The 23,230-nt window shown below is 42.5% G+C and overlaps 3 protein-coding genes across 3 annotated transcripts; all 3 read right to left on the bottom strand.

The window, feature by feature from the left end:
• Nucleotides 1-691: 691 nt before the first annotated feature.
• Bfra_004581 (putative heat shock transcription factor protein) lies at nt 692-3,014 on the bottom strand (the record flags this gene model as incomplete). Its single annotated transcript, XM_037334982.1, has 2 exons — nt 692-2,438; nt 2,503-3,014. 2 exons carry the CDS (start codon nt 3,012-3,014, stop codon nt 692-694), a joined length of 2,259 nt encoding a protein of 752 aa, XP_037193516.1.
• Nucleotides 3,015-5,426: 2,412 nt separating this feature from the next.
• Bfra_004582ia (putative peptidyl-prolyl isomerase cwc27 protein) lies at nt 5,427-7,374 on the bottom strand (the record flags this gene model as incomplete). Its single annotated transcript, XM_037334983.1, has 3 exons — nt 5,427-5,610; nt 5,739-6,011; nt 6,068-7,374. The coding sequence occupies 3 exons, from the start codon at nt 7,372-7,374 to the stop codon at nt 5,427-5,429; spliced, it is 1,764 nt and encodes a 587-aa protein (XP_037193517.1).
• A 1,616-nt stretch (nt 7,375-8,990) lies between these two features.
• On the bottom strand, nt 8,991-11,058 carry Bfra_004583 (putative r3h domain protein; the record flags this gene model as incomplete). Its single annotated transcript, XM_037334984.1, has 4 exons — nt 8,991-9,037; nt 9,087-9,983; nt 10,040-10,640; nt 10,711-11,058. The coding sequence occupies 4 exons, from the start codon at nt 11,056-11,058 to the stop codon at nt 8,991-8,993; spliced, it is 1,893 nt and encodes a 630-aa protein (XP_037193518.1).
• Between the last annotated feature and the right edge of the window lie 12,172 nt (nt 11,059-23,230).

A 23,230-nucleotide genomic window follows, 5' to 3' on the forward strand; every position in this document is an offset into this window, starting at 1 on the left:
CATCCATCAATCCCACCCCATCTTCCCTATGACTGGACCAAAAACAAAGGACAAGACAAGACAAGCAAGAGACGATCAATCAGGAAAAAGGTCTGAAGATTTGGCAACAAGGTGAACAGTAAAATAGCAGAAAAGTAAAACGCCATGCATGCATGAATGCATGCTATGCCTGCCCTGCCCCATCTCTCCCTAAAGGAAAGGAAAGGAAACTCCCATCCAGCCCGAAATTCCCCCCACTACCACCACCATCAGCAGCATACCATCTTTCCTTTGCCATTGTTCAAATTCAAATATCCACCCCCATCCCCAATCCCCACAAGTACGATGTGAATATGAATATGAACACATGAATTTTTCTCCCCTCTCCTTTTCCTTTTTCATTTTTCCTTGCTCCTCTCTCTCTCTCTCATGTAATATCATTCCATCCATTCCATTTCACCTCAACAGAGAAACGGACTGAACAGAAAAGAACATGGAAAGAACTCCACGAGCCGAAATCTAAAAAGGTAAAAATCAACCAACATAATATCCGCCCGCAACTATCGATCCTCTCAAAGTATCCACCCATCCATTCCACCTAAACCACCTCCATTTCCATGGAAAGAAAAACGCCCCTTGACACCAGCCTTAACATCTTATCCCATAATTTTTCGCAATTCGCACTTTCTCCCACCCACTCAATGTTCCATCCTCAGATCTTCCGCCTCCGCTTATTACTCGCGTTGTCATTCCCATTACTATTTCCATTCAAATTCCCATTCCCATCTCCCATTCCATCATCCGCCGGACTCGTCGACTCACTACTCGCTACCGTCTCGACAATCCTACTCACTCCATTCCCATTCGATCCAGTACCATTCACACTCCCATCATTCACACCATCCATACCAACATCAAAATGACTTTCTCCACCCCCATACCCACTCCCATCCACTCCGTTACCAAAATCATCAAAGTTGAAACTCGGATTTCCCGGACTCCCTCCACTATAAAATGCCTGGGAATCGAAAAATTTGTCTAAATCCAGATGTGAATGCTGAGGATCAATGGATTCAGCGCCATTGAAATACGAGTCGCCTTGAACACCAGGGATAGAACCCGAAGGACTGAGAGGTGTAAGATTTGCGGAAAGACTTGCAATACGATCACTTTGCTGTTGTTGTAATCCCATCAAGTTTTCAATCTCAGCTTGAGTATAGGCCATTTGTGCTAGATCAGGTGCCTGAGGTGCCGGACTCACAAGTGCATTGTTGGAACCTGGAGCTGATGAAGTGCTAGCAATGATATTAAGCATATTGCTGCGCTGTTCCGAGGTCAGCGGGGAATTTCCGTTTGCATTCTCATAATGTGTGAGCATGTCCGGAAAGTCCATAACATTATTCTCAGGTCGACTTTGTGAATTAGCGTTTTGAATAATATTCAACATGTCCCTTTGCGGTTCAGTCTTCGTTGTCGTACTATCACTAGGAGATTCGAAAAGTTCTTCAACTGTTCCGGAACGTGGAGTCGAATACTGATTTCTTGGACTAGAAGCAGCGGTTGAAGCTTCAGTAACTCGACTGCTTTCTCGTTCCGGTGGTCCTGCTGTCAATAACTTTTGTGTTTTACGAACAACCGGACTAACACTTCCAGCTGCTGGTTGCTGCTGAGGAGTTCCAAGGTCACCAATATCCACAACATTGCCTTGTTGTGGATGTGGACCTTGTTGATTCAACCCAGTTTGAAACATCCGAGTAATATTTTCAGCTCCCTGTCCGTCCAAACTTCTGTTGTAGACCGTAGCAAGAAAGGTGAGGATGGCATTGATCGAACTCTCATGACGTTCATGAAGATTTTGAAAAGCCATGGCTTGTTGATAGAGCTGATTGTGATCCTTTCTCAGGCGTGCAATAGCTTGTGAGATGGTGTTTTGTTGTTTTTGAATATCAGAGATTTGACCCTGCACAACTGCAATTTCTCGTCGTTGTAATGGTCCAGACTCTGGCGCGGCTGATATCGCTCGATTCGTGGCTGCATTGTTGGTATAGTTATTTTGACCAAATTCTTCAATGTCTCTCGCCTCATCATCACTATCTCCATCTCCCATCTCCTCAACTTTCCCTCTTCTAGGTCCTCCCTCCTTACGAATCTTATTCGTTCCCCCCTTCGGTTTATTAATGAGCCATAGAAGATTTGGATGTCCACGCTTGAAGTAAGGATTGTAATATTCACTCGGGCTCTTATTCTTCCTCTCACTAGCCTTCATCGAATTGTCGGAAAGTCCTACTCTCTTATGGAAACCATACATGTTAAGTTGTCGCACGAAAGAGGCATAATTATTATGCTTAAACAATTCCGGAATCAACGTCTTCGCAAACTCATCCTCATCCAGCACCACAAACGAATCACCTCGATCCGACCATCGTATGAGTTCCGTGTTCTTCGATTCGTCAAGAAAGCTATCAAGGAAGAAAGTCAGCGCAAACAATGCCAATCGAAGCTCGCAAAAGATGAAGCGCTTACCTGCTTAGCTTCTGCACAAATGGTGGGATCTGTTTTCTCTTTGACTGAGCATCTCTTTTCGCAATAGCCGCTTTTTCCTCCAGAGCTTCAATATCATCATTTTCCCCATTCACCCCATGCCCATTCTGTAAATCCATCATCGAATCGTCAAAAGCTCCCCAAGCATCACCCGAACCGTCGTACGTCCGCGGCGCAACAAGTTGGCGATTGTTATTCACATTCGGTCGACGAGCCAATTGCGTCGAGTGAGTTTGCGCGGCAATGGAATGATCAAAACCGGTGGTCGTTTGCGGTAGACCGGGATTTGCTCCAAACATATTCATATAATTGCTCGTGGTTGGATCTGCGAAATTTTGAGGATCAGAGTTTTGATTCCAGCGCAAGAATTCGGCACTAGGTAACTGGGTACCTGCATTATATGTTTGTTGCATTTGTGGTGTTTGAATCGTAGACGAGGCTCCCGGTGCAGCTCTTTTTCTGGGATTGGTGGAAGACATGTGAGGAGAATACATTCGATGAGGTGTGTATGCGGGATGGGCGTGGAAGTGATCTTTTACAGGATGTGTAGCTGTCGTAGAAGTAGATGGAAGGGGAAGTGAAGGTAGAAGTGTGAGCTGTTATGTAGAAATTGTGCTGCTGTATTGTGGTGCCGTAGCAAACGATTCACGGGTCCAAAGTCGAGGCTACCTGCAGCCTCCCTAGCGACTTCAAGCAGAGGATAGATGTGCGACGCCAAACTCGAAGATAAATGGTTTACTCTATGGTGGAAAATGTTTGCCTTTAATTTTTTTGGCGATTGTCGCGGGAGATTCTGGTAGAGGCTCGGGGCGATGAGTTGATGGAATTGTGCAGGAAGGATTGAAGGTATCTATAAATGATGATGGCGGATCAAAGGTATGGACGGAAGATATGAGTCAATGGTAGATGTGTTGAGATGATTCTTAGAATAAGTTATTGTTCAAAACAAAGGTTGAAGGGGGTGGAAATAGGTAGTGGGGTTATGTATGATGCAAGTTGATAAAGTTGATATTGCTCTTCGTTGTGTGTTTTGATTTGGGGGGGGGGGAGAGGGGGATTCTTCTTGAAGTTTATTGTTCTTTTATTGATTGGAATTGAAACTTTTTGGATTCCCATTACTTGGATAAACTAATTGTGGAAAGAGAAAGATGGAGATATCAGTTGAATGGGAATAGAAGACATTTGTATGAGTTTTAAATTATATAGATTATTTTCAGTATAATTTATTCTGTCTATCTAATGTCTAGGAGATATACCTAGATAGAAGAGATACTGCTATAGATGGGTAGATAGATCAGATTACCAAGTGTAAATATGATACTCTACACACTCTCTCTGTATACGCACAAGATAGTCCACAATATGAAATATATATCCAACTTCCAGTCCGAATGCATATACATCTTCTACATACATTTACATCCACTTCCCTACGAATCCGCATCTCCGGAGTATACGCATCTGCTCTCTCTACCTAGGTACCTCCTCTCCTACCTACATCCACAAATTCCGTCTTCAGTCTTCTGTCTTCAGAAATTTCACCCCCCCAGCTTTCAATCGATGATGACAATGCTGACTAATAACAAGGCTGACAATCTTTCCTCCACTCCACCGGTGCTCCAACCAACCAACCAACCATCTTTTTTTGGCTTCACTCTCTCCTCTCTCATCAACCTTAACCTTATCAGAGAGCGGAGCTTTTAATCCTCTGATCGATAAATCGCTAGTGCATCACAGAAAATCATGGACTTCTCATTTTTTAATTAGATAATGTTTATGACTAGCTCAGTGGGTCAGGTGGGGAATCAATATAAGGAGGTATAGTAAATAGATACCTAGCACTAGCAGATAGATAGATACCTACCTGTCTCGCAACCAACACCAAAACCCCAACACCAACAATCTACCGTGTACACCTCACTCAAAAATTCAATACCACATCAAGCCCCAAACCCCAACCCCCAACCTCCAACCCAAAATCCCTCTCAAAACTCCCCCTACCCTAACAACAATCCCTAAACAAAGCCACATAACATCAATTCCAAAAGAATCCAAAACGCACACTCTAAACACCATCCAATTTGGCAAAAGATCCCCATCCACATCTTCACATTTTTCGTCTAATCTTGCAGATTGAGTCTGGTGTTCGGAATTTCCCGTCGGTCGCGTCTCGCGAGGTAGCTTGGTGGATATCTATCTATCTACTTCGCAGGTGTGTAGTATGTTTCTATTCAATTAGATAGCTTCCAAAAGTACCTCGTATATCTATCTTCATTTACATCACACCACAAAGAGAGTTGGAATATATTAACAATAACAATAACACCAATATCTACCAAAGTACCTATCCACCCAGATACATACCTTCCAAAAGTAAATCTCCACAGAGGCAGAATGGATGAGTGTTAAATAACAATCCATCTCCCCCGCCCACCTGAGCACCCTCAACACATAACACACAAGGAGTTCGGAGTTCCCAACCCAATCCAATCTAATCCAATCCAAATCCATCCATCTCATATCAAAAACAGACTTTCACTTAAGCAATTCCCAGTACCATACTATCGGTACCCTATCTATCATTTCACATCTTCCTATTATACATAGGTAGCCACATTGTACACATGAAACCCATCCAAAGAAAACTTATATCTTCAAAATCAAATTAATTCCAACTTCACTTCCATTTGTAAACCCTACATCCATCCATCCTATTGCACACAAACAATGTAGATTTTCGTTTTCATTTTCATTTTCATTTTCATTTTCATTTTCATTTTCAATTTCTCCTATCTACCTAAATTTCTATTAATGGGGGCAAGCCCCCAAACCCCCTAGCTCGCTACGCTCGAAACCTTTCTTTGAAATCTGAGATATTGATCCAAATAATTTTCTTTGAGAACTTCCTACTTCAATGCTATCCTTATAGACTGCCACTCCAGCGGTGGTCCCACGGACTGCCAAGAGATCCAGATCACTTCCATCCTCTCCTCCCTTTGCCTGCTTAATTCTTCTTCTTTCGATATATCGCCTATTTCATCATCTTCATTGTTCACTGTCGCATCATCTGCATCACTTTGGGAGAAACCACTGATGTGTCAATTCAGCTTCCTGACTTGTGATCGAAAAGACTCTCCTCTTTATATCATTAGAGACCATTTCGTCATGTGAACCATTTATCACACTTCCTTATCGCCATTACCATATAGATTTCCTACTTAGCTCCTCTCCCAGCCAAAGCCGACCCTCTCGCTAATTTCTCATTTCGCTTGATATCCCATTCTCTACCCGTCGAACCTCCAGCTTTCGCCTCTCTTTTCGCCTTCATTTCCTCCCTCAGCGACTTAGCTTTCTCTCTAGGATCAATAACCACCAATTCTTCTTCGGCTTTCTTCCTATAACTGAGATCCTTGCCTAATTTGTCCTCCTTGAAACTCAACGCGTGAGACATCCACCCTTTGTCATTAAAATCTTCTTCCACTTCTTCTTCCCTTGCGCTTCCCATGATTTGCAAGACTGACAATTTGCAATAAAGTGTAAATCACACAATGCAGCTTCTTCATCATCAACCGTTCCATCTTCCTCGGCTTTCGATTCAGCTTCATCATGTGATACGGGCTTAGCCACTTCCTTTTCAGGTGGTGCAGTTTCCAATTTCTCTCGAAATGCTCGTAAGATATCTAGAGCTGCTTGATCGTTACTAGCATTTGACTTTCCGTTTGCGTTGCGCTTTCGCCCACGAACGGATGTTGCTGGAATCATGGCTTCCAAAGCGGATTTCTTCTTCTTAGGCTCGGGAGCAGTTTGAACATTCCGCTTCATGGATGCTTTTAGTTCCGCTATTTGCGCATTTGTGCGATCTAGTAAAGAAGTAACCTTTTGAACTTGAGGTTCTGGAGAGGAAGAAATATCTCGTTCGAGTTTTGCGGCTCTATTGGGCAACGGTTTGGGAGGTGCTCTTGCTTCGGGTTCTGGCGATGATTGAGGAGATTCTAATGATCGTGCTTTGGGCGCCTTCTTTTTCGACGCGGATTTAGCCTTAGGTTCAGCTTCCGGTTCCGGTTCGTTATCTGCATTTCCATCATCCATTACAATTCTCGTATCGAACTTCGCTTTTTTCTTGACAACTGGTTGTTCGACACCTTCCTCCCCATCATCCCCAAAACTTAACAACTGTTTCCCAGCTTTCCTCTTCTTTTTCTTTTCTGGAGCTTTCTTCTCGGGAACCGCAATTTTTGCAACCCTCTCCCTCCTAACCATATCTTTAAACGGATTGACCAACACCTCCACCCCCGTAATCTTCGTAGGATACAACGGTCTCTCTCCCTCTCCACACTCCGCCTCCCCCATCCTCGCCAAGTTATATATCGTCTCTCCCTCCACCCTACCAAACAACGTATTCTTCCCCATCAACTCAGGCGTATCCCCTAGAGTAAAAAAGAACTGACTCCCATTCGTATCTTTCCCTTCATTGGCCATTCCCAACAATCCTCTCCTATTATATTTTATCCTGCTATGAAACTCGTCCTTGAAGCCCACTCCTCTCGGTCCCGCATTTTGACCTTTTCGCTCTTCCATCGGCCATACGCCATTCTCTTCAGAAAATTCGCCGCCATCGTAAATCGATTCTCCGCCAGATCCAGTGCCTGTAGGATCACCACCTTGTAGAATAAAGCCCGGCACAAGGCGATGAAATATTGTATTATCGTAATAGCCGTCGAGGCAATGTTGCAGGAAATTACGAGATGCGAGGGGGATTTGTTGCGCCCAGAGCTCGAGAGAGATATCGCCAGAGGTGGTGTGTAAAATGCATGATGCAGTAGGTTGAGGTTCGAGGTTGTAGAGTGATGACATGTTGAGTTGTACAAAGGAGCAAGTCCGACAAATTAATGAGGCCTTGTGAGATGTGTTGGATGCGATGGAAAGATGTCGATCAATCATTTGACTTCTGACTGAATTTCAATGGAGCTAGGGTAAGCTCAAGCTTACATAATCTTCACATTCAAGGCATGAGATTGGATAAGAAACCTCAACTGCCAATGAGCTCCAACAACCAATCAAGATTCATTTCGAGAGTTTAACCACCCATCCATCTATTCCCTTCAATTTTCATTCTAGATTCGTTTGCCAATCTGATTCAAGGAGCACATCTCCTCATACCCAATCAACAAAGTGTTCCCCAATCTACACTATCACTCTCTAGAATTCATATCTCAAGTGTTTAATGATACTGATGTACTAATCCCCATCTATCACCGATAACATCCTTGAACCACATGGGAATGTTTCAACTTCTGCCGTTCAACATCTGTAGGCATATCAAGCTAAGAGGCTCGGATGCAAAGTAACCTTCCGTACGGAGCGGAAGTCCCGGCCCGAGTGGTATACAAATAGCGGTGAGGGACAGTAAACAGCCAGTAAACAATCGGGATCTATTTTGTCAAGAGGATAGTTACAATTTGGTCCATAGAACAACTTGGGACAGGAAATGTATCAAGTAGAGAATCACAAATGGTCACGAAACACATGATAATAAGACAGAGTAGGCGATGAGTGATTGTTTTCCCTATATCCTATTATTTCCCCACCGCCAGACGCCGTGATAACATGATAATATCAGTTGCAGCACAAATTCAAGCGCAAAAGGGTGCATTGAAGTCCTACTCCATGTCTCATGCAATAAGAGTCAGAACCCAATACACCCTGAAATCAAACATGCACATATGGCCTTCAAACCCCCCCTTCTGAAACTAATAGTCCCAGCAACAACAGTACAAGAATTTTCCAACTTCGATGACCTAGAGGAGCAGTAAACAATTAAAGTACAATGATTTCGTATTCCTCAATCAGCCCTGTAAATTCAACTCGAGAACCAGCGAGTAGACATCGATGTTGGTTTGAGTCGATATCTGGAATATCTGACCAAGGTAATTTTTATAATTTTATAGCATGACAGGACGTTACGGTCGTCAATCGTGGGTAGAAAAGGGGTGTGGCGAGCCCCTCTGTTATTATCGGATTCATTGTCCAAAGACGTTAAAATAATCCGGATCCTAGTTTTGATGGATACCGAAAGGAGGTCATAGTAGCGTTATCGTCAAGGTTGCCCAGTCGATTTAATGGTATCCTAGTTGATTCGTTATATGTCGTCGTTCGCGGAAGCCAATCGGTGATAGTATTAAGCAAAATTTGTATATACCGCGAGCAAGAATAGGTCTAGAGCCCAGGGGCTCCCAATTGGGAGATCAAGGTCACAAGTGTAATTACAGTAACAAGAGCCGAGCTTGACGAGCCTGTTTTTAGGCAAATCAGAAGCTCTGAAAAAGATCGCATGGAAGAGAACGTGTTTCCGCTGAGGGAAAGGGGATGACAACTAAACGCCGCTGCCCGTAATTTGACGTTATAATAGGTGGGAATAGGTCGCGTCAATAGCTCTAATGTTCGTAACGTCGTAAATCTCTCGAGGAGTATTACATGAACCGAGATGCGGAGGTGAATCCGTTTCGCTCAGATGAATCTGTCATTCGGTTAGCTAGAAATTCTCAGTATTGATCATCACGACTTACCATCACTGCTTTTGCTACCATGACCATTTTGTCTGTTGCGAGAAAATCCTGATCCCCATTGATCACTAGTAGGGCCTCTTGGTTGTCTCTCTGGAACTGCACTTTGTCCATTTCTGGAGCTGCTGTCTTCAAGGCTTCCATTGACTGGACGCTGGCTTCCAATAGGACCAGCGTTTGATGTGTAGCTATCTCTTTCCTGACCAATACGTCCGGGCGCGTTCGAACGGGGTTGACGATCATATCCAAGTGACATGTTACTCATGCCGTTGGCAAGGAATGCATCCTCTCTGAGACCCAAGGGTCCTGCAGACGTAGGAGTCAAGTTAGGAGTTCCACCTGTAACTGATCCGAGGCCATAATCGTTGCCTTGGAATCTGGCGATATTCTGGGTCATATTAGCTGGGAAGCTCGCCGACGACGGTACAGGTGATGGCGTGTAGGAGCGCAAGTCCGCAAACGATTTGGCGGTTCGTAAATTACGATCACCGCTAAGCAGGTCACGAACCCCTGGAGAACCTGGGATATCCAGAAGACCGGAACCTTGTCGGCCGAGCGTATGCATTTGGTAGGCAGCGTCATTGGCTCGCTGCTCACTGAAATCGATTGTTGCAGCTCGGTTGAGTCCACGACGTTGGGATTCGTTATAGTATCCAGCTTGGATTGAGTTCAAAGGTGGGCTGGCAAGCTTAGGCTTGACAATTTGTACTTGACGGAGTTCGCCATGTCCTTGAGAGTGGTGATCTAATCCCATATTATGAGCCAAGGTGTGGATTATCCTTCGATCGGCAGGAGAAACTGTAGGCGCAAATGTTAAAACTTCTCTTTCGGCGTCTTGTTTGAAGAAGAGTAGCTCGGTGTAATAGTTCAATGTTGTTGGATCATTTAAATCGTACTCTGCTGCAAGAATGTTAGTTCAGTAGTTTTGTGCGCGAGAAAAAGAAATCAGCACTAACCAGCGGTACCATTGGTGGTGGCAACATTCTGACGCATGTTTACAGGTGAAGGGGATGTAGTTCTCAGGCCGGAATTCATGGAAGTCATAGATCCTGCGGTATGAAGGGAGCCTGTGGAGATGACATTTGGTGCGCGATGTTGCTCTTCAAGTTGACCGCGTCTTTCTCTCTTATCGCGTTCGATTCGATCGCGCTCTGCAGCTGGAAGCATCTTCTTGTACTCTACTCGGAGCTTTCGTCCTTGCAAGTCCATGTGGTTTAAGGCATCGATGACTTGTTGCGTTTCGCGAGCATCAGTAAAGTTAGCGAATGCTAAACCCCTGAAAACACCATTATCAAAGTGATAATTAAAGGCATATGGCAATGGCAATCCCATGTTAGACATCATCTCTGTCAGTTGTTCTTTCTTCACAGCAAAAGGAATATTTTTGATGACGATAGCGGTTGGGATGAGCTCTTCGTGATCGCTTTGCTGATTTGGTGGTGGGGGTGAGCGATGGGAATGCTGAGGTTGTTCAAACATGCCAGACAAGTTATGCTGCTGTAAGGATGTTTGGGTGATTGGACCGCCGAGGGACGGAGTGCCTGAATTCATCCAACCCTACCAAGTGTCAGTTTAATTTCGAGGGGCGCGCAAGATTCCATTCGTAACTAATATAGGGGTAACATACAGATGGGATTTCAGCTCTGCGAGCTTGTTGTTGTTGAGGTCTCATACGGCCTGCTGTGCCCATTGTGCTAGCTCCATTCGCACCTCCATAGTTCCAAGTTTGACTTTCGTAGGCATAATTCACGTTGCTGGAAGGACCTCTATAGCCGGCTTGATTTCCGTTGTATTGTGATGCGTCGTCAGAAGCGTAAAGTCCACCTCCATTTTGAAGAGGTGCTTGATAATTGTCCATAAATTGTCGCGATGATTGGCGATTAAGCGTCATATTGCCATAAGCTCCTCGACTTGTCGCTGGCGATCGATTTGGAGGATAGTCCTGGAACATCTCGGAATACTGTTGACTCATCATGAGAGGCAGATATTCTTGATGTTGAGAAAGAGAAAAGAAAAGTTTGTTGTGATGCAAGGAGCCGGTGGGCACGCTTGTCAAAGCTTTAGTCCGAAGTGTTCGCACAATAGTACCCCCAAAGATTTTGAGCAAAAAAAGAACTTTCGGATGGTAATTTCTCACACCAAACCGAGATGAATAATGATTGCTCGCGAGATGTGTGTATGAGATCTTCGACTTTTGTCGGTCGAGTTTTTAAAGATATTTATGTTGTGGTTGTTTTTGAAATTATTTTTGATGTGGGTGGTTGAACAAGAATTCTGACGATAGGTATTTTGTACTGGGGGGTTGTGTGTTCGTTCTCCTTGCTGTGGGGAGATTGCGACCAGAAGTTAATTGGAGATTGTGAAATTGACCTATTGTTATTGTAGAATGAAGGATAGATAAAGTGCCGATTTTGGCATTATATTGAAGAAAAGAGAATCGACTTCGAGTAGACAGTCTAAGTATTAAGAAGGCTGTAATACTTGACGCAGGTTGGAGGAGAATCGAGGAAGAATGAAGAATGGAAGAGGAGAGAGGAGAGACTTTCTTCGAGGTGATGAAATGATGGAAGGGGAGAAATCTGCTTTAATGATTTTATTAAACCTGGGAAGAGAAGCCAGAAAGTAACTCCTTAATGACGCTAATCTCGAATCAGGTTAGTTTAGATTACTAGGCACTCAAACCATCACCATCCACAATATCTACCTAGCACCTACGACTTTGATGGTATAAAGACAGACACAGACACAGACACAGACATACATATATCATACATACATACCTCGGGAGATTCGCTTGCAACCATCATAAAATTGAAGGGGGAGGGGGAGGGATGGGGAAGGGGAAGGGGAAGAGGAAAGGGGATAATGAAAACAGTTTCGAGTTGAGGTAGTCGATACTGGGTAGGTCGGTAGAGAGATAGATAAAGAGATGGGATTCTATGGTTGGGTTTAATAATATAATCGAAAAAGGAATTTTGGCCGTGTATTTTCTTTTGATATGGTATTTGGTGAGGGGGGCCGCAAATGAAGAACTGCTTTGGACTTGAGATGAAGCAGTGATTTCTCTCGAAAAGAAAGGGCACATCAATATCACCATCAATAAATATACTTTTCCCATTCCTTTTCCTCCATCTCTCTACTCCTCGTACATGGCGACCTGTAGCATAGTGCCGACTTAAGCAGTAGTGACTTTCGTCATTAGTTCTGGCTAGTATCACATCTCTTAGAGCGAACATAAGCCATTCGCATTTCTTTGCTAGAGAATGTTTAAATTCCTTTTGATTTTTTCTATTTTAAACTTTCCTGGCCATTACTCATTGATTCATCCCGTGACCCCCCTCAGTCTGATCAATATAGTTTCTCTGAGATGTATTATCTGCATCCAATACCCGATTAAGATAAGATGAACGGCAAGAAAAGACTTTAGGGTATTTCTCGGGTCTGTACTCCATCAAACCAATGGCAAGGAAGCGAAATCGATGTGCTTGGGATGTGAATGTAGGACATGGAAACTTTGGCTGGTTCCGAGTATCGATTGTGATGATATCTTGAGGGATTGGGTAGGTCGGTGGTTGGTTGGTTGATGGCGAATGAAACCTTGAACGATAGACACATCCTCCTGGTGTTGGACCCTGAGCAATACACATTCGTCGTATATACATACAACACTTGAAGAGTCAAGAGGCATTAACTTACACCCTCAAAATACACACACTGGCGACAGAACCCCATCCTGCGTACGCCGTCCATTTCCACTTAAAACACTATCACTATCAAAATAAAATAAAAAATGATCACAATTCTCTCCATCCATGCATCGTCAAGTGTTCATTGGTTCGTGTGGAACAGGTTTCTGCAGTGATGGTGCGCTTCCTGCAGTTGGTTCATGTTGATCTCTGCAGATTCATATCTCATATACATTAGAAGCTGTACGGAGGACCTACATTCACTCGCATCATTCGTTACATCTGAATGTATCTACTTGGGTGGAAAGGTTCGAGAATACCTAGTAGCCTCTTTGTATGTGTGCATCCCTAGATATTTACCTGTATGCAAGTGTATGTGCAAATATATACGATGCAAATCCGGAGGAAATCCAGACGAAATCCAGAGGAAATCCAGAGGAAATCCAGAGGAAATCCAAAGTAATTCCCTCTACATATTGTTAGATCCGATACATCACATCACCAGTTCGATACATTTTCGTGATTCGGTAACGGTGATATGAAATGGAGTACCGTATGGAGTACTTACCAGGTAGCCCAGAGTATGTCCTTTGAGATGCTCCCTAGATGCTCCTGAGATGCAAGTCATGGATGAGAGACAATTACCGGGAAGTGGATTTCGTGGATTCCACCACAAAATACTTCCGTTCCAAATTACCCAAATTGGGCATTCAATCTTGATAGATTAATCAAAGGTATCCATACCTACGCCTCCATACATCTTTTGGGAGATTTCATGGAAGGCGTAGAATCCGTAGACTTTGTACCTAGACTTCATCGCCTTCTTTTTCTTTTCTCTTCTCTTCTCTTCATTCTTCCTCCCCTCACAAATCATTCGGATTTTCCATATCGGGTATAGAGTTCATTCAATTACAATCTATTGGAGCAGGGTAGTTTCGCGCCGACAGCATACATAAAACACAAAAACTTATTTTATCACTACACTACTCAGTGCTGTACTGTACTCGTAAAGTCAAATCAAAACAAATCAAAACAAATCAAATGAGTTGAATGTAATTGAATATTCCGAATCTCTACAGCAACGAACGCTGCTGAATCGTCAGTCTTCACTCATTACTCGCTACTCGTTACTCGTTACTCGTTACTCGTTACTCAATGTTTTCTTTTATCCAAAGTTCTCATAACTATATCAAAACTACTCAACTAATTATCTAGATACACAACTCTCCAAGTATCACATCATCAAGCATCACATCACCAAGTATCACATCACCAAGTATCACAATCACCCTTCTTCAACCTGCACCTCCATCCTCCACCCTCATGTTCCCTAAAACTCAAAACCCCCATCTCACCGTCCCACGTCTTACAAATTATACAAGCTCAATATCCCCTCCCCTCCCCCCTCCCCTCAAAATGACACTTCTTAGTTCCCTTACACAATCCACTCTGCCGGTTCTCTTTGCCTTCTAGAATACGAAGAATCGAAATCCTCATTTCGGAATAAATCTTCTCGAACTTCCAGTACCAAACAATTGCCCAATTCCAGAAAGAAAACAAAATCAGCAAAAGAACGATCCAAAATGTTCGAGGCCCACGCATATCTTTTTACATTGTTTCCTAAAACACGGCCAATGAAACGTCAAAGAAGGAAATACCACGCCTCACCGCAAAGATATGATTCGACCTGGATCACGAACCCCTTTTTCAAAAAAGGATCCATCATACTCAATCCAGTTAATATCTGCTGCGGGGCGAACCGACATGATGATCAAACTTTCATATACTAAAGGGACATGATGTGGTCTGTTCGCAACGATACGATGTGTGCTTCTGGTCCCCTATTTTCCCTGACCCAGTAGTCACTTCGTTTTTTAATATTGAATCTTTTCTTTACTCACGGGAAATCAATCGATTGCGAGGAAGCCACGAAACCTTCCGGTTTCCGTAAAGGAAATGCTCATTTCCAATTCGATAATTGATTCTTGGTCAATCAAATCACACCCATCCTTTTCCAAGACATTGGTAGATCGGGACCGAAGACTCCAATCGTCTGGAGATACTATTTATATTATTTAATGGGAAGCGTAATACTTCAAAACATGTCAAAAAAGCAATACACTGTCCGGATGAATTTCTTGGCTTTCAGACATGTCAATCCCGTCAAATGAGACTTTCAGCAATCTGGCTTGAGTCAATCAAATCTTCAGATGATGGCAAATGGTAGTCAGTTCATCGTATTCTCAATACCCTTCCAGATCCCAACAGGTTCAATAGTTGGATGTTCATCCTCCTCATCAAACTACCCAATCGGAATCACTATCTAGAGATCCCGTTGTCAAAAGGCTGAAATGATAAGAAGCCGCTATCAATATTACCACCATGGATATCCAAGAGAAGAAAATGTTCCGATAGGTAGGTATTCATTGTAGGATTTCCAACTTTCACATATACCTTGTTCTCTTACATCACTCATCCTTTCTCGCCGGTACTCTTTTTGATCATGTGATGCGTTGAAGAATCTCTCTTTGGTTCGCAATTTCAAATGATGTGAGGATTACGAATCGGTGAATTTGAGGTCCCTCATGACATGAATTGAAGTACGTCAACACAATTCAAGAATGCCGGCGATAATCAGAAAACCCGTCGGTCAACCTGCGTAGTCGCAATTTCGACTCGACAAAATTCACAGTTCGATGGCCACTTACTTTTCCTGCAGCCATGAAACAGGAAGAGTGGAGCACCCCTCATCAGATATCATCATCAACGACAAACCTCGACTCGGGAATTGATCATCGTGGGAAACTTTAGAGCTCGCCGCGAGCCGTCCTTTCACCCTCTGGAACAGAAGATCCTCGCGCGATCAGCAGCAGCTTGGAGAATGTGGTGATCTGTGCGGTGAACGATGATGTCGTGTGCTCAAACTTGGAATTCATGTTTGCGGCTTTGCTTTGCTTTGCTTCGCGTCTATGTGTGTACCACCTAGTAGTAGGTATCGTATTGACAGACGCCGGGATCGTCAGTCGTTATTATTGTCACGATCTAAGCATTTTACCTAGTATTTCTTGGGAATGAAATGGTTGGAGCCGTGATAGTCGGTGTCTTGTTTTGGGGGTTGCGACGTTCCTTCTCCGCGTCTGGGTAGTAGCACCTTTGATCGATTTTCCCGTGACAATAGGTAAGATCTTTATTTCCTCCCAACTAGTGCACTATACCAGCTCCAGTGTCTAACAAGGTCAACTCGTCTCTTCAAAACATTTTGTATAACAAGATTCATCCATGTGTAAGTTCGTCACCTCATCTAGCTAGCTTGTGTAATCTAGACAGTCCATCAACTCTCCATAATCAAACACCATTCCACTATCGATATCGCGCGCATGACAAACGGTTCATGAAATCTACTTTGTATTTGTATTATTGGTTTATTTGGATAGATGCTTTGGTGAAGGTGGGTCGGTTGGATGTTTGGTACGTTATGGATGAGTAGATGGATGGATGGGGGAAGTAAGGAAAGGTAAGGAAGGGAATGGGAAGAGTAGGCGTAGATGGAGGAGTACCTAATCTAGTAAGTAGATAGATACCTCTTGCTATATGAACTAATTAGTTGATTAATCATTTCGTGTAACCTTCCTTGTTATTTAGCCTAGTGAAAGTGAAAGTGAAAGGAGATAGATTGCTGGTAGATTATATATAGGATTTATATGATCGCATCCATATTTTCGGAGTCTTAACGTTATGTATCATGCTATCATGCTATCATACTATCCATTCCCGAAATCGAATCGTTAATTTGTCTATCTATCTATCTATCTATTTACCCTACAAGTATATCTCGATTTCGATTTCGTAGTATCGAAGATCTACCTAAATTTCATCTCATTCCGCTTGCGAAAGCGCTCGTGAGGGAGGGAGAGAGGTGTTTTTAATATGCTGTGCTTTATTATTATACTGTACTATATATATTATACTTTGTGTCAAGAATGGAATAGGATATCTTGGGTGAGAGATTATTTTTCATGGTGGGTGGATGGTATGGTATGGTGTGTGTGTGTGTACTTTGTGACTTTGTGAGAGATAGGTGGGTAGGTGGGTAGTAGGTAGGTAGGTAGGTATACTAAGGGATAAGGGGTGAGGATGCGGGATGAGAGAATGCGGTTATTCAGGTACTGAATGTTGTGTGTGTGTTTGTGTATTGTGTGGATGGATGGATGGATGGATGGATATGAGTTTATGTGTATGGATATGTGTGTAGATCCCGAGCGTGAGAAAGGAGGAAGTCGTTCCTATCTCGATAGGTAGGCGGGTAGATCAATACTAAGTATTAGTATTAGCAAGCTGAGTTACTAGCGGAGATGAACATAATGAGGATGCATGTTAGAACTTATTCATATATGTTTTCGCTATCTTGATACATGTATCAAACGGTACGATATTCGAGTTACTGTAGTCTTGATGTATTTGGGTGTCTCTGGAAAAAGCTAGTTTATCTGGAGGGTTATTAGGATGTGCAAAGATGAGGTGAAAATTAAGAGGATATCGATATTTTCACATTTGTTAGTTGGATTATTGATAGCTTCTAGAAAGCTCGGCACTGCCTTTTTGACTACTGTATGTATGGATGGATGGGGAAGGTTGGAACATTGAATATCTTAAAATGTTTTAGATCTTGCGGGTTTGTTAGGTTTGTTGGGCTTGATGTCGTGTTGGGAATTGTGATGTTAGGTTGAGGAAGTAGATCTGAATAAGCTTTTACGTAGTGGATGGATGGGTGGATGGCTGGTAAGGTAAAATTCTTTTAGTAGCATATATCTAGGTAGGGTTAGAGAGTGGCGGGAGGATGTAGGAGGATGTGGAATGAATCGATTTGAGTTCATCTTGACTTCGTGGTGGTGAGTTGGGGTTGGAGGGTGGATAAGTAGGGCAATGCGGTGTTGAGATGACATATTGCATCGATATATTGAGATTTCAGATGGAAACATTGTAGAGTATTGAGATACTAGGACAGTAGACAAGAAAGGGGAATGTATGCTGTGTGACAAAGTCATCGATGAAAATTATATGAAAAATTTAAAATAATCCACTCATGTAAAATCGATGAGGGAGAGAATAGGAGTATGAAGAGAGGCATGAGAAGATAGTCCAAATCCACAAACTGTATACCTACTACCCACGTCAACTTCACAAATCTCGTGTAGAAAGCTCATGAAACACTCTCTCCCATCTGAAATCCAAAGATCCACAATACCCCGCGTTTCATCTGATCTCATCTCACCTCATCTGATCTCATCTCACCTCATCTGATCTCATCTCATCTCATCTGATCTCATCTCAAAAAACAAGACGAACATACAAAGATCCCGCAGTCATTAAACCCAAATACCTGCAATTAGCCACGCCCATATCTCATTTAAAACATCATGCATCGTACATCTAAACTATAAATTCACTTCCATTTACCAACTTCCACATCCTTGAAATCCAGAGTCAGCATTCTAGTTCCTTCTTACACACTACTGACTATTCCCATCACAAGCTACCACTATTCATTTCATTCAACACGTCATATACAACATCTTTCCTATCTTTCCTACAAACATGAACATACACTAGCTACCTATGTGTAGATAGATATGCACATACACACTAAATAAGTCGTCCATAAATCAAGGCATTCACAAATCAACCACTCAATAAGAGTTTCCCTTCCCCTCTTCTCCCCCCACACACACTTCCAACAAGAGAACTCCACGCCAAAACCCCTCACACCCGGTTCAAACTTCCATATCCATTAGCTTACCAAGTATCAAGTATTTCATACTGAAACCCAATCACGTGATTTCACAGTTTCCTGTTTAATACATCTATCTCTCATATTTAACCAAAGCCAAGAGATCGACAGATATGAATTTTCTATATGTCCAGAAAAAATACTGAGTTTTCTCCACGTATGACACCAGTTGTCTTTTAGCTTAACTAACATATCTTAAACACCTTCTAAGTCTCCACTCTACTAACTTACAATCTGTCAAAAGATCTCAGTCTCCACTCCTTTCCTCAAGATGATGACGTCATGTATCTCTCAGATGACAATGAGTCAAAGTTCAAGAGGTAGATGATCACCTAGAAAGGCTAAATTTCAGCACCATGTGCCGATCCAAATTTTGAAAGGGTTAACGTATTATTGCAAAGATTTAGTCCAAATCTATTGATCGTAGATCTGAACTATTGGAAATAGTGTAGAAAATGTATAAGCACACCTTATAAATATCTAGATATCACATCGTTTAAGTTGCCCTAGATACTACCCATGAATGCACATTGGGAGAATTATTTTGTGAAAACATGACATATACACAATGCGAAGTCTTGAGTTCGGGAGAGAAATGGCCCATAAAGTTGAAGAACGGTAGAAAAGGGGGGTGCTGATGATTGTGCTAATGCGTGTGTTATAGAAGCTCTTGAGTTGGCCGTCAACGGAAGTCGCTGAGTCATAGCAGATGGATGTAAAAGAGATAAGAGTTGAAGAATGCGAAAAAGTACCAACGAGATAATACTCATGAGTCGAACCCAAGTACCCCTACCAGGAATCAATGGAATGTCATTCGATAATGGGAAGAATATAAAGGGGTTGGAAGACGAGAAGCGAATACGAAGCACGGGCTAACCGCATTAAGGCGGAGACATCGAATGTATAAGGCTGACTGGGATATAACGATTGGCACAACATACTAGATTGATGGCTTCTGAGATAATTATCTTGTTGGTAGCAACAAGTAATTGTCATTCTCTTTCGACGCCTAAAAAGAGCTAAAGCATCAATGTGTGGATTGCGATTTGGGGCGCATTTGGTATTGGAATACCACATTTTTTAAGATTCTACTACTAAAGTGACCACAACTTTGAATTACTTCAAGTTGGGAGGATACATTATTTGAAGGGGGGGAGGGTAAGGATAGGGGAGACCTTGAATCATACTTACGATAGTTAGAACTGGCGCCCCATGAAATCGGAGTCTCATCGAACCTTTCTCTCAACGTAATGAGTGAGATCATATCGCCAAGGGCGGAGTCAAGACCAAGAGAGATATTGAGTCGAGGGAGATGCTGAATCTTGACGCTCGAGCCATGGCCAGTCTACACCAGTGATATTGTCGCTGGTTTTGAGTCTTTTCAACACTCTTCCGCAGATAATTGGCGGCCCACATTTGCTTCATTGCATATCGTCACGCCCAATACTTACAAAGGTGTGCTGAAATATGGGAATCTGATGTAAAATACTCAGTCTCATTCAGATTAAGTATTCCAAACCTGATTTAGTGCTAGAGTAGAATGAAAATTCCATATCAGATTCCAATATTTCAGTGAATTCCAAGTAGTATTCAATATGTGAAGTTGCCGAATGTGTGCTTGATCTCATTTCTGGAATTATATAGGGACATAAGGTAATCACTACTGTATGGGCTTCCTATATAGTGTATGCTGAATGTCGATAACGATAAGGAGATATGGGACCTGACTCGGGATTGTCAGTATCCCTACTTCAAGGGAGGATTAGTGGCAACTGGTATGGCTTTCTCATGAATCATAATCAATCGACAGTTATGAAAGATCTGCCATCACTCTAATAATATATTGACATCGTCTTGCGATGGTGGTTGCTTGAGAAACCCCATCATCCCACTACACCCATCGTCCTGCTATTTCCATCAGCCTGTCATATCAATGGCCCTACTAACCATACCCTGTTGTATTTTCTGGTCCTTTCAAGGCTCTCGTCTTGATATGGGAACTTTCTGGTGCTCTATAGTTGCCCTGCCACTACCTTCTCTCAAGATTCACCATTATTTTGTACCCTTTCTCATTTTTTACTTTTGAAAAAGGGAGCAGAGGACCGTGATTCCAGAATGTAGAAGAGAAGTATCGCTGGTTTGAAGAGACTACCCTGCTCAACCCATTCTTATCTATGTTCATTCCAAGCTCAAGACCATAAAGTTTCCGGGTCGGACATCCAACTAAAGGTATCGAAACCCATTTTCCCCAATATAATTATCGTCGCTACCAACTCAGGGACTGTTACCGGAGAGGAATATGGAATGATTTTCGACAAAACTGCTGCTAATATGAGGACAGTCCGTGATTTACCCGTTAGCATGTGTATTCTTGCGGTCTCTGGTAACGAAACCATCCAAAACCTCGGCTGGTAGGTTTCTTGGTCGAGAAACTCTTTGCAATTTATTGGCTTCTTGCAATCTTGTGGTTTATGGGTTTTGATCCTAGATATAGGGTTGGAATGTGCTACACGGTATATACGTGGTAGATTGGGCTTGTTGTTAAGATCTTTTAAGGGCAGCCATCTCAGAAACTGTATCCGAAAGTCGATGTCTCCATATTCAGTTTGTTTCCAAGCTCCTGAATGGGTTCATCTGCGAGGCTTGGCCTTCCGGAATCTTGAATCTGTGCATTCCACCATTGTATTATCGGAAAATTCGGTCGAATCTGATCAAGTCTGATAACCACCGGCGACTCGATTTCTTATGTAGATGGGACGAATGGGTAGAAACAAATTCGCCGTACTATCATCTCATCTCCAATGATGTCACATTGATTTTGCAGGGGCTTGTGGAAAGGAAGAAATCGCCGCAAAACGCCGAAGGGGCCTTCTAGGGTGTATCGAAACCGTACGACGAGGATACGCTGTGGTTATTCGTCATTTGCAGTTGGTCAGATACGGAATTGAGACACACAGTAGATGCCGTTGGTCAGCTAGTTGTTTGGAGATTGAAGGAATTCTTTGGGGAGTGAACTTGACAGGGCAAGGGTACTTTGCTAATGGCGTGAGGTTGAGGGGTAAACATTTGGAATTGAGGTATAAATGGGGATGAAGAAAATATTGTGGAAACAATATTGAGAAAGGGTATCGCCGAGAGCTTTTAGATATAGGTAGGTAGATTAATACGACCGATTTCATGATAATAGCTACTATTGATGAGAGAAAAGGTTGATTGTCGAACAATAAACACAGCGAGACTGGTGGAACAATTTCATAACCCACAGAAAGAGGAAGGAGGCTCGAATTTAAAGCGATCTACGACGCAATCGCGCCACACATAAAATCCAAGGCGATAATGTGTAATGCCTCAAATCAAGTGAACATAATACAAAATAGAAGGCAATTAAAATCTTGCTATCCAGAGCGTAAAAACGACAAGCGTGTATATTCGCTCAAGATGAATACACCATTGTAAGATCTTTAGTAGAGTAGCATATCTTTCAAAGACGCTCTGTTGTACCTCCCTTGTCAGTTCATCTATCAATTCAGTAATATCCTCTACCTTTGCGCGCCTATCTTCAATGCTCAGTAGGTTACCTTCTCTTTTGAATGAGGGGTATTTCACATCTCTGCTGTCCGAGATGTCAATACTTCGCTCTTGTTCTATATTCGTAGGGCCTTGTATTTTTGATAATACCTAAGATGTCCTTTCTCTTTTAGTGAAGAGGTGTTTGAAACCTTTGCCTTTGAAAGAATTGATTCGACGACTTGTTTCCCTTTGCTTGTAGTTGCTCAATATGAACGATAGCATATACTTTCCCCCTCAATAGGACAATAACTTGAGGATACAATAATGGAGCTGCAGAGGCTGCCGAAAAGTGTGGTTTTTTGAATCACGAAGAATAGGCAGAGTTCGATAGCCAAGAATGCAAGGAGAATAATGACCCCTCCATTTCAAGACACCGACCGATCATTCGCTCCACGTGCATCTTGATCATATTTCTATATGAACTGCCATACGTGTTTATTGACTTTCTCTTGCCAAGGAACTATTATAGGCTAAAGATATTTGCTACTTTAGGAAGCAACAGTGGACCATCATCCCGTTTGGAAATCCGGAGAAAACCCAATGTAAATCCGAATATTCATTGCTTGAATTCTTGTGATCGTACTGACCCCATTTACTATTGTTTTTTTAATAGTAGCTCGAAAATTAAAGGCATGCAAAAGGCCATTCTTGAGTTGTCGAATGCCTTTCTATATGGACGGGGAGGCTCTGCTCGGAAAGGAAAGCACGTGTCTCTACCGCTCTCACATTCCATTTTAATTTTCGCTCAGATAATGTATTCGCGTCTTCGTCTAATGGAATTATGGAGCATGCTGAATGATTGGTTGAATTTTCGAGATTACCGACGTCAAAATAAACTCAAGCACTAGCGAGGAGGCTCCGCTTAGGGGTGAGCACATCAAAATCGCGATTCAATCGTTCCTGCATCCACGAAAATGAGATAAATTTTCTTTTGGAAGTTATCTCGACTGTCAATTGGTACTTCAAAAGTTTTGAATCTATTATCGAGGTTTGAACAACTGAATTATATGGATTGATTCTACATCTTATTGGTCAGTACCTATTTTTGTATGCTTTTCAACAAGACTATTTTGACTAGCACCACACTTTATCTGATTAAGTCT

This window comes from Botrytis fragariae (genome assembly GCF_013461495.1).
Source record: "Botrytis fragariae strain BVB16 chromosome Unknown tig00000050, whole genome shotgun sequence".
NCBI lineage: Eukaryota > Fungi > Ascomycota > Leotiomycetes > Helotiales > Sclerotiniaceae > Botrytis > Botrytis fragariae.